The sequence below is a fragment of the Maniola hyperantus genome, chromosome 5, assembly GCF_902806685.2.
Source record: "Maniola hyperantus chromosome 5, iAphHyp1.2, whole genome shotgun sequence".
Lineage (NCBI taxonomy): Eukaryota > Metazoa > Arthropoda > Insecta > Lepidoptera > Nymphalidae > Maniola > Maniola hyperantus.
This window is the reverse complement of record NC_048540.1, coordinates 9,888,091-9,900,726: the sequence shown is the minus strand read 5'-3', so window position 1 is coordinate 9,900,726 and position 12,636 is coordinate 9,888,091. Positions and strand designations below refer to the sequence as shown.

General features: G+C 33.8%; 1 protein-coding gene across 1 annotated transcript; it reads right to left on the bottom strand.

Annotated features, from left to right (window-relative positions):
* Window positions 1–5,815: 5,815 nt before the first annotated feature.
* On the bottom strand, window positions 5,816–11,173 carry Rheb (Ras homolog enriched in brain). The gene is made up of 5 exons (XM_034968800.2): window positions 10,982–11,173; window positions 10,818–10,889; window positions 10,525–10,732; window positions 8,187–8,316; window positions 5,816–7,450 (listed from the first exon to the last, which is right to left on the bottom strand). The coding sequence occupies exons 1-5, from the start codon at window positions 11,028–11,030 to the stop codon at window positions 7,361–7,363; spliced, it is 549 nt and encodes a 182-aa protein (XP_034824691.1). The 5' UTR covers window positions 11,031–11,173; the 3' UTR covers window positions 5,816–7,360.
* Window positions 11,174–12,636: the final 1,463 nt, after the last annotated feature.

Genomic DNA, 12,636 nt, shown 5'->3' with positions numbered 1-12,636 from the left:
TTACTAGTACCAATAAAAAAAAAAAAGTTAAAAAATATTGGTTGGTAATGTTAGACGGCTTGTTCGGACGGTGCCAGTAAGTAGCGAGGTCTAGTAATGACCTCTACTGGGCAAGAGTCTAGTACAAGACCCCTTGCTTTATAAAACTAATAATAATAAAACAAAAACTATACATATTATACAAAATAAAATAAAATTAAACATTAAATTATGGGGCGCAGCCAGTTAGGGACAGTTAAACTAGGTAGCTGTAGCTTATAGATCATTTTAGCTTATAGATCTTCCTTAGCTTATAGATCTTTTTAGCTTACAGTAATTTTTTTTATTTAGCTCTTAGCTAGATTTTTTTTCTTTTCTTTCTAATTTCCCTATGTACTTCGGGAACGAAGTACTTGTCAGTATGGCCGTGTTATATTACGATAAAATTGGATACATAATTATTATGCTAAAATTCATCTAATCATAAACTTGGGAGTCTGAAGTAAATGTTTGTTGTGATATTTAAAACAGAATCGTAATTCCGTTTCCGGATTCAATATCAATGTACGGAAAGAGTATGATTTAATTAGTATCTTTTCTTGTATGTTGTTTAATTTAATATTTGGGAATGTGACAATACGATAAATGATATTATGTGAATTGTCAATACTGGTAACTAATTATTCATTGTAAAATTGTAAATTAAATACTGTCAATGTACGGAAAGGGTATGATTTGAATAGTATCTTTTCTTGTATGTTGTTTAATTTAATATTTAGGAATGTGACAATACGATAAATAATATTATGTGAATTGTCAATACTGGTAACTAATTATTCATTGTAAATTAAATACTGTCAATGCACTAAGAGTGACATTATACTAAGCTATTGTCAACATACAGTTGGCAATAGCTATTATGTGAAATAATAATGTTGTGTAAACTGACAATTTAAGTCGCTTATTATTATTATAAATTATTAATACGTAGACCATCAATGTCACTGATTTTATTATTGTAAATTGGGTGTGTCAACATACCTTTTGTCAACAAACCTAAAATAAATAATGATTAATATTAAGATCATGTGATAGTCGATATCCGCCTTGTTTGCGATGGCAGTGTTATAAAAGTACCCTACCTCGACAGAGAGGGGACAGTCTTGTATCGACAGCCCAGAGCAAACACAGCGGACCTTACTGAAGTTAAGTATTCTTATATTGTATTATAATGTAATGTAATCATTTGCCTTTTGTAGGTTACCTGTTGTAACTGTGTACCAAATATGTACCTACTACTTTACTCAACGTTCTAATGTTTTAAAAGATGTGTGTTATGGAGTTTCTTTGCCCTTTCTTCTCCATGACTAAACACCTTAGCGAAATGGGTGGTAGATTCATTTTAATATAAATAGATCAATGCTGAACAAATACAATTCAGTTATTATTCGACTTGGTTGGTTTTACTTCTGTATTTATCACCTACCCTCTTGTGCTATTTATTTTATACATTGAGATAAAAGTAAACACTAGGTTGTTAGCTTCTAAATTATTATAGAAGCCTGTTTATATGATTAGGATTCTTACTTTGAAATAATACAGCAGATGCTTTGCTTGATTTTTAATTACTTAGTATTGGCCTTACCTGACAAATAATTGATAAATGATAACTTTCATTAGTAATCATTGGATTTAATTTATCATCACTATTAAAGCCCACTGTCTTAACTTCTCTCTTCTTTTTACCATAAATCTCACACCCGCGACTTCGTCCGCGCAAAATTAGGTACCTACCGTTTTGATACCTAGTAGTTAGTAGTAGTAGCTTAGATCATCGATGCTTAGATCACATTTATTAAGTCTTTTTGTTCAATTTTCGGTAAAAACCGATCATTCGTTTCAATCCATCAATCATTCAAACTAATAAACAGAATAGGGAAAAACTGTTAAGTCCGAGTCAGACTTGTCCACCGAGGTTTCATAAATTAGGGAAAGAAATATAATAAGTAACTTTATTAGATTAAATTATTAATCTACCTACTCAAAAAAACAAATCCTTGTATTTGGGACACACCCTGTTATTAATCACTTAAAAAACAGGTGACGGCTGCTGACTATATAGTTACCAATATTGTAGGTAATCTTCGCCTTCGCGTGCGTGTCGTGACAGCCAAAAGAAAGGCGCCCATTTACCAGTATTATGCTAATTAGATAGGCACATTAGGCAGGTACTTACAACAAAAGAAGCAAAATAATTTCATGTTTATAAAATATATTATACACAGATGACGGTAATAACTTAAACTAACCACATTTAGATTAAGCGTGGCAGACTATGGCCTAAGTCCTTCTCACTCTGAGAGGAGACCCATCCTCAGTAGTAGGCCAGTAATGGGTTGATCATGATGATGATGACATTTAGATACCTCAGTGTAAAAAGCTATAAAATGCATATTACATAGGCCTACGCTTGCAGCTAAAATGCTATAATGGTAATATGTTAACGACTAAAGTTCTAAACTTACTTACTGAGCTTATTATTATTTATATCTATATTAACAGTTTTATCAAAAAATCCTTTCCATTTCTTTATCAGAAATACATAGTTACAACATACAATTTGACCTTATATCGCCTCTTGAAATTCTTAGAACGATAGAGAAACATTATTGATCTGCAATAACAAAGAATAGGCGTACCTACCTAATACGTTTGTATGGAGAAGCGCGTAAGAAGGGCTACCTTACGCACGTGCGTTTATACTTTTATGTGATAACCGGGTTTAACGTTTATTTAAACCGCGTCTGAAGTTTTTGTAGAGAGCCAAGAAAAATGTGATATTATTTATGAGATAACTAGTACCAATGTACTTATGTCTGACCTATGTGCCTACATTTTATCTTGTACAGTGATATTATTAATATACAAGCAACATTTCGACACCTGTAAGGAAAAACATCGTATATCATTTTTCGTAACTTTACAGGAGACTGCGTCAGTTTAAAAAATCTTTTAATTTGTGTTAAGCCTTAACGCCATCCAACCTTAAGAATGTTTGTCAGCAAGGTAAAATATACACATTCATAGTTTATATGTCATTATAACGTAAACATCCGCTAAGAAATAATTTTTGAAATACAAAGCCAAGGGGGAAAATAGGGGTTTGAAATTTGTATAGACGAAGTCGCGGGATTAAGGTAGACTTACAATTCAATATTGTTTGTTAATATTTCGATTATTCAGTAAAAAAGTTGTAAGTTGAGATATAAAGCCTGAGTTACGATGAAAGTTCGCTTAAATTACGAAAAAATACTTGCCGAGAACAAGATAGTACATATCTTAAATTACAATTTTAGCTACGTAATATTATTGATGGTCGCTTTAGGCAAGTATGCGTACCTACTTAAAATACCATTTTATCTTCTTCGATGGATGCAGACTTACAATATTTTTCCACTAGCTAAAATCACAACGCGACCTTATTTAGATACAGGCATACAGGAGTAGGCCCAAAAAAGAGCATTTTTTGTTCACTATGAATATTATTGCAACTCAAAATTATTAAAAAGTGAGTTACTATGTTTTCCCTTGCAGGTGTCGATTTATTGAAAACATTACACTAACCAAAAGTTTTACTTTGAAATCCCCTATTACTATAATAGCGGCACGCTATGATGGCCGGTTTGACGTTTGTCCGCTCATGAAGTTCCGTATTAATTGATAACGACTTTGAAGGAAATAATTGTATTACTTTATTGACGATAGTGATGTGCAGAGATTCATAAATTTTATCGAATGTAGTTTTAGGTTTAGGACTCAAAATTTATTTATTAAATTGATTTCTTAAATGTATACAAGTGTAGAAAAATCAGTTTGCACCATTTAAGGGGTGAATGTACTTGTGAATATGAACAATTTTCACTATGTGGACAAACCTCTGAAATCGCAAAAAAATATCAATAAATTTTTAAAAATGGAATCTAATACGATCGTCACATAGGATCGCTGGCTAGCACAACTACTACCTCCGGCAAACTCGCGTCAATGCTCAATGCAAAACAAAGCAGTTTCGAATTGACGTTGCTTCGAAAAGTATAAACTGTCAGTGCAATGCGATTGTGATATAGTTTTGACCTGGCTTTGGATTTCAAATATTGATACTGCATTACTGTTGACCCTTGCTCGTTAATTTGGACTCTGTTCAAGCCCTTTGTTGTGGATTTCGTCGATATGACCGAACGTACGCAGAGAACTGTTCTAAATAGTCAGACACGTGAGTTCCTAATACGCCTTCGTAACTATTTCGATCGTGAAGCTCAAAATGGAGGGCCAATTTTACCTATAACGTCAGTGGTTGAACGCGTAGCTGATGCGCTTAATATTGGACAACGAACTGTTAGACGGATAACTAAAAAAAAATATGGCGAGACTGGCACAGAAGAAAATAAACTTCACACACCAAAAAAGAGAAAACGAGCAAAACCAGTCGTAGGCATCGATAGCTTTGATGCCGATGCTATCCGAAGACATGTTTACGGCTACTATTTACAGAAGGAGTATCCAACAAGAAAAAAGTTGGTGCATTCACTGAAGGAAGCTGGATTATTCTTCGGTGGGGAAAGTTCTTTAACGAAGATTTTGAAGACCATTGGATTTCGATACAAAAAATGTAACAAACGCAAAATATTGATGGAAAGATTTGATATAGCGATGGCAAGGTATACTTTTTTACGGCAAGTGAAAGAAATCAAAAATTGGCAAAATGTTGTGTTCTTGGATGAAACATGGCTTAATGCTAACCATACTGTAGGCCGTTCTTGGAACGATGACACAGCAGCATCTACTTCCAAAGTTCCTGTAGGAAAAGGATCGCGACTTATAATTTGTCACGCCGGAACCATCAACGGGTTTGTCGAAGGTTCTCTCATGGCTTTTGCGTCAAAAACCACTGGAGACTATCATGAAGACATGAATGGAGAAAAGTTTACTGAATGGTTTACCTCAATGTTGTGTAGCCTCCCTGAACCATCTATTATAATTATGGACAACGCCCCATACCACTCGATGCAAATTGACAAGCCACCTGCCCAATCCCAAAAGAAAGCTGATATCGTCGCATGGCTTCGTAAAAATGGCGTAGATGCAAACATGAATATGTTAAAAGCGGAATTAGTACGTCTTTTAAAAGAAAACAAACCAACCAAGATCCGATACGTCATTGACGAAATAGCATTAGAACATGGGCACAGAGTTATACGGTTACCGCCTTACCATTGTGAGTATAATGCGATTGAGTTGGTGTGGGCTCAAATTAAGGGATATGCTGCAAGACACAATACAGAACCCCCATTTACCACAAAAAAAATGCTAAAATTATTAGAAGAAGCTTGTGAACATGTGACTAAAGGAGACTGGGAAAAGGTTGTGAATAGAACTGTTAAATTAATAAGGGAAGATTATGAAAGAGATGTGAAAATAGATAATATTATAGAAAACGAACATATAATTATTAATGTATGTGATGATAGCAGTGACGACAGTGAAAATAGTAGTATGGACGAATCTGATTAATTATGGCCTTTTGTGGCACCTTTTTCGGTATCTTTTGTATTCATATGTTTCTTGTGTGCATATAAAGTATGTATATTCATTTTCGTTCAAATATTCAGTTCGTTCAAATAAATTAAATAAACATATACATTTTTGTTTTATTAAACCTATTTAATCAGGTACAAAAACAAAACTTAATTGTTTTTTGTTCGAGAATAAATTGACATTCCACATCACTATTGTAATGTGTCAAACCGGCCATCATAGCGTGCCGCTAGTGTAGTCATAAATGCCTTTTATACTACCAATAATAATAATATATGCTTTTATATAAACAAAAAATCAAGTAATTTTTATACCATTTAGGTAAACATAAAATTTCTACGTACAATTTAGGTGCCATGGGGATGAGAGCAAAAGCACATAATAGGTATGCTTTGCACATGGCCAATGGTACCTATAAAGTAAGTTAACTAAGTTATACCAGAGATTAGTAACTTGTAAAATAATATTATAATCTATGATTTTACATATTATCTATCTATATGTTATAGTACAACGCCGAAATTCCGGCACATCGCGACTGGCACAGGCAATCCTCAGTAATGGCCAGAGCGCTTAGTCCAAAACTAAAACTTCAGCTTCTGCTTAACTAATATGTTGTGTGCCTAACATCCGTGAAATGCCTGGTTTGCAGTTTTGGACTAAAAATCATCAAAATTTATTCCATTCAGCTTTGGACTAGGCAGACCTGAATTATGTATATATTAATGTAAGTAACTACTACTTACATTAACATATACATAATTATAAACATATACTACATGTGTTTAGACTATGGCCGAAGTTGCAGGAATCAGCTAATGCGATGATAGATACTAGACAATATACAACACAGTGCCACTATAAGCTTTGTTGACTCCCGGCCAGGCGGCTAGTGTATACAATCGACTGAAACTACCAAACAGTTATAGCACTTTTCATCATGACTATATTGTGATAAAATACACTAATCACAATAAAATAATATACACTCGTATAACATTAGACTCGCTTGATTGATGCTCTGAATTACAATTAAGTATTCTAAAGTAAGTTTATTAAGTATTAATCGTAACCAAAGTCGATAAAATACGTAGATTTATCGGAACTATGTACATTTAAATATCAGGTATACAAATTACAACATATTATGCAAAAACTACAAACGCATAATATTTTAAGTTAGGATTATAACAAAATAGTTTTGTTTAAACTTTAAACAAACTAGGCTTATAATAAAAATCTAGATAATAATTCTGCAATATTAACCACAAACTGCGGTCAATTCTGTTTTACACATTTTCTACAAGGAGCATTATGAAAAGGAAAGCACGCAAGCAAGATTGTGTACAACAGAATTAGCCACATGACATCTTAATTTTAATGAAGTAAACTATTAATATAATAGTTGCCAGATGTTTTCAAAAAATATTCTTCATATTCCTGCACATAACTTTGAGTGTTATTGAGTTAGGTATCACAGATATACAATATACATATTTTACATGTGGTTTACTTGCTTTGTAATAACTGGGATTAGGAAATACTCTTAAAAATCAATATTAAATAATCATAATACTTAGACCAAAAGAAATTCACAAATATTTATTTTAGTATGATACATCTGGCAGCACTATTAATATTATCGTAAAATTTGAAACTAAACAACTCTTGGAAGTTGCTATGGTAGGTATTTAAATAATCCAAGTAGGTACAATAGCTGTGCATGTATCAAATATTTTATGCATATATGTACATAATATGTAAGCATTGTCTATTCAGGTTTTCATTAAGAAATAACACATCCATTCTTTTCAGGCATGTGTCCATCTGATCTCTCTATTTCTGATAGCATCGCATGAAACATGTCGGTGACAGACTGAAAATGTCCAAAACATTTTTAATTAATAAGATGATGTTTAATAAAAGCCTCAATTAGTCATGGGGTAGAATAACATTCAAAGACTTGGGTTCAAACCTTACTAGACTTGCTGTACATCATCATCATCATCATGATCAACCCATCGCCGGCTCACTGCAGAGCACGGGTCTCCTCTCAGAGTGAGAAGGGTTTGGCCATAGTCTACCATGCTGGCCATGTGCGGATTGAAAAACTTCACACATCTTTGAGAACATTTTGGAGAACTCTTAGTTAGGCATGCAGGTTTCCTCACGATGTTTTCCTTCACGGTTAAAGTAAGAGATATTTAGATTAGATTTACAAAAATATGTAATTTGTAATTCAATACTGGCTTTGCCCATGATGTGATGCCACATTAGCATTAAATACCTGTTATATTATACTAACTGATGCCCGCGACTTCGTCCACATGGAATTAGGTTTTTTAAAAATCCCGTGGGAGCTCTTTAAACTTCAGGGATAAAAAGTAGCCTATGTCACTCTCCAGGTCTTTATCTATACCCATGCAAAAAATCACGTCAATTCGTTGCACCGTTGCGACGTGATTGAAGGACAAACCAATAAACCAACAAACAAACACACTTTCGCATTTATAATAAGGGTACTGATTTCATCAAACTACAACAGCTATTTATTAATATTTTATAGGTGTTTAGTGTGGGACTTGGATGAAGCAATAGAATTGATGCTATACCTCATTCCTTTTTGCGCTAGTTTCCACAAAAGCAGCGTTCCACTTTTCAGCCAGTCTTTTTCCTTCCTCTGTACTTATTTTCCTTTCCAAGTGTAGATCTGTTTTGTTACCCACTAACACAATAGGTACACTAGAAACAATATACAAAATTACAATTGAATCTGAAACTCTTACACTTAATTGTTTGAAAATACAAATTTTTTTATGGAGATTAAACTTATTTAATCGTGAGACTCCATAGAATTCATGTGATTAAATTAGTCTTATCTCCATTTAAATTTTCAAATGTTCTGAACAACCCATCTTTATTAAGATATGAACAATAAAAGGATCTTTTCAGCTAAGTAAAATTAAACTGCAATAAAAATCTGAAACACTTGACCAAATTCTAATAAAAAGTAGAGCTCTTGCAGTTTGTGGAATGCTTCAGTTGGTTAGTTAGTAGTAGTGATTATTATTATCAAGTACAGGGGTAATAGATTTGATCTTTCAAATATATCTATAACATGTTATGATGTAAATAGCAGGTACATAGTATAATGTTAATAATGAAGATTATTTAATTCCTGCTTTAATTAAATGACTGGGTCAAAATCATCATCCTACAATCCTCATATTTACCATGGTACATATTATGGCATACCTGCCACTGCAAGTTTAATTTATATTGTTAAACTATAAAATGAGTTCAAAATCAATTTGCAACATTAGTTAACAATGTCTAGCCCACAAAGCTCTGTACATGACCTTGATCTAAAATGCAAGAGATGTAGCAAGCGAGTAAGACAGGCGAAACTCATTCCTTGTAGTATACATTGTGGTACATTGGTACATTGATTAGTATGATATTAAGCTGTTGGTCTTAAAACTTAATTACAAAAAAAATAAAAACCGATTTCGTTACATAAACACTAAAAATTGAAAAATAATTTAATTTATTACCGAATATATTATGTATATAAGAGTTAATATAGTTCCATAATAATACTTTTTGGTGCCGGTGCCAATTAGCTTTAGCTGCGCGAATCGTCTAGACTTCATATTTTTATGGGACTCCACAATGGCACCTCATTGGCACCGACCCCAAAAAATATTATTATGGAACTATATTAACTCTTGTATACATAATATATTCGGTAATAAATTAATTTATTTTTCAATTTTTAGTGTTTATGTAACGAAGTCGGTTTTTATTTTTTTTGTAAAAAAAATTTATTTCACAATTTTTATTGGCCCCATGGAATTATGCTATGACTGGTTAAAAATCTACTGTTTACTAAGCTATTACACTGATCTCGAGCAATTTACTCTTATCCGTTGAGGAGTTCCAGTATCTATCTTCGAAGATGTTCATCAGATCTTCACCAAATTGAAATGGGACCAACTTTGAAGTATACCCTTTCAAACAAAAAAAGAATTTTCAAAATCGGTCCATGCGTTTTTGAGTAATCGGGGAACATACTAGACATGTGTCCGCTATAGCTTAACTTAACTGAAAACCGCTGCCGTGCCTATAGCGTACCATAGCGTTATTGTCGTAGCTAGCAACGGTTTTCAGTTATCATCTATGACGAACCACCTGACAACGCAACACTGCCAACTGGCAACCGACAATGCATTGTTTGGTTTTTGGGTAACTAGAAACGCAATAATTATGCCTTTTCTTTCTTTCTTTCACTGAAAGCTGAGAAGGAGCGGTTATTGGCTACCGGCTTAGTAACTAAGAACTTGGTAAACCAAAGCCGACCTTATCTCTATTACGCTAAGGCTTAACTGTACAAGTACTTGTCCATTACACTTTGATCTATCATTCTAAATACAGTTAGCCTTAGAGTAATAGAGATAAGGTCCTCTTTGGTTTATCAATCTTTATGAAATGTTTTTGGTTAACTGGACTGTGGCAAACTATTCGTGCAGGCGTCCACTATAGTTTGACCTATGTCAATGATCAAATTAAACTTTACTGCTATGAACTTAAGGTTGTGATTACTTCACGATATTCATGAAAGTAAAATTGGTTTTATTTTAGTGAATATGCGCGCGCTAGCTATACAGACGTATTGATACGGCAGCTAGCTTAGTTACTACTACGGAAACCGCTGCGCGTTGCGCATATTAAATTAGTTGAAAAACAACTCTGATACCGATATACGGCAACGGTTAACAATATCGGTATTGAAACTAAGTAACTGTTGATTAACCGTTGCCGTAAATAGGCAATAACGCCCATCTTTAGAACATACATAAAAAATAAAAAATATAAAAAAAAGATTCCGACGAATTGAGAACCTCCTCCTTTTTTTGAAGTCGGTTAAAAAGTAAAAGATGTCATACTTACTGTATTTTACCAACCATATCCAAGAGTTTATCATAAATTATTTGCACAATTTGGAAACTTTTACTTGAAGTAATGGAGTACACTAATACATAGCCATGAAAGTCCATACTATACTGAAGTGGGAAGATGCTGTATTCATCTTGTCCAGCTGTGTCTACCAACTTGACTTCATACTCAGTTGAGTTGAGCCTAATGAACTTGGTAAATGCTGTAAAAAAACCATATTACTTTTTTAAGCACCGAAATTTTATTCAAGAGCATCTTAAAAGGTTGATTTTCGGTATAATACTGACTATTTTCTATCGTCGGGTCATATGAATCGACGAAATGTCCTTCGACGAACTGTATTATAAGAGAAGATTTGCCTGAAAATATTTATATATTAAATAATGTCACAACGATAAAAATTCCGACGCATTTGTATTTTTGTAGCAGTATTTGGAAACTTTTACGTTACCAACAGATCTGTATCCCATCATAGCAATTTTCCTTTGCTTGGATGGCATTTCAAGCAAATTAGATCCCAACGTACACAAAACTCCTAACCCGTAACTACGAAACACTGTACAAGATTTTTTTGTAATAATTTATTATTTTCTGAGAATCGAAATCGCAATTCACAAAACACCAAATTCCAAAATTTATTCTGCAGCTCGATTGCGGTACAATGTCACGATCGCAATAATCTCTGATTGGTTGATGCCCGCTTACTATTGGCTACAATGTGTTATTGCAACAAGAAAACCATAAATTCAGCCAATCACAACGACTGCAATTGTAATAATGATCAATGCAATTTTCACGCAATGGAGCTACTGAGCAAAATACAAACCACTGACATAATATTCGATAAGTTAATCTATGGTATGAAAGTACTCTGTCTGTACCACTGACCTTTACCAATCCACTGGACTTGAAGGTGATTTGATAGACCCAGCCGCGAATTGGTGGCACAGCATTTTGGTGCTGATAACTAAAGTGAGTGGTCGTTGATCAGTACCGGGCGCTTTGAATCGGCGCAAAAAATGATATTTTGTATGACACACCGCGTGCTTGTTTAAATTGGTTTACAGATCGCGCGGCGAGAGTTTGGCTTTGACCTTCGGGTGGAGGGGATTACTGCGCATGGGTACTGTCACGCACACAATACTTTTCCTTTTTTATGTACCAGGTTGGATATTTGAGTGGGTCAAAATTCATGTACAGTGGTAATAATGCTAGAAAATAATACGAAATAGATAAACTTCTTCATTTATTAAAACTATTGATAGTTATTTTACTTATATAAAATGTTTATTTCCTTTTAAAGTTTACAGAGACAGCGATGAAAATTCTAAATAATTGTTTTTTAATAAAATTATTTATTCCAAGATACATGTAAAATTGGTACCTACATACAAACAAAAGAAAACTTAAAATAATTATTAAATACAAAAGTTAACATTAAAAAAAAGTCTTAGCAGCAGTGCTATTCAGATTCTTATATAATAAACAATTAACGAAAATAGCAATTCACTTGTGAACGTGATTGTACAAACAGAGGCAGGGAACGACTGGAGCAGTGGAGCGCCAATCAGAGCACCGCGTGCGCCTACACACCCGCCCCGCACCCCACTAATTGCCCGTTGATACCCAATTTCTGATTTCTGCGCAATAACGGTCAAAGCCAAACTCTCGCCGCGCGTACTGTAAATGTGCATTCATACTAATATATCTAATTCATGGACAAAGACAAAAACACATGAGGAATCTGTAACCCAGAGCCGTAAAGCCACCTTAAGAAACATTAATCTTTTATCTGTGAACGCCTGTGTTATTGGTCTGTGGTCGTAAACGTGGTGATTTGTTATATAATAACCACGAATGTAGGTATAGATCAATGACATTCTAAGCATGGACACGTCGTGGCATACAACACAAGAGCCCAAACATGGCACACGTTTCTAAATTCACCCTATTTAGCTTCAACTGCTCCATTTATACATTCCCGCTAACATTCAAGTCCTGTAAACTAACCTCAGTGATTAAGCCGCAATGTAAATCGATTAAGCACTCGAAGCTGAATAAGGTGATTTTAGAAGCAAACTTGAACAAAAAATGGAATGGAGTAGT

Coding starts and splice junctions, on each gene's coding strand:
- Rheb (XM_034968800.2), bottom strand. CDS start 11,030: ATGCCATCCAAGCAAAGGAAAATTGCTATGATGGGATACAGATCTGTT. Junction 10,890..10,981: donor GATGGGATACAGATCTGTTG/GTAACGTAAAAG, acceptor AAATATTTTCAG/GCAAATCTTCTCTTATAATA. Junction 7,451..8,186: donor CTAGCGCAAAAAGGAATGAG/GTATAGCATCAA, acceptor GGACATTTTCAG/TCTGTCACCGACATGTTTCA.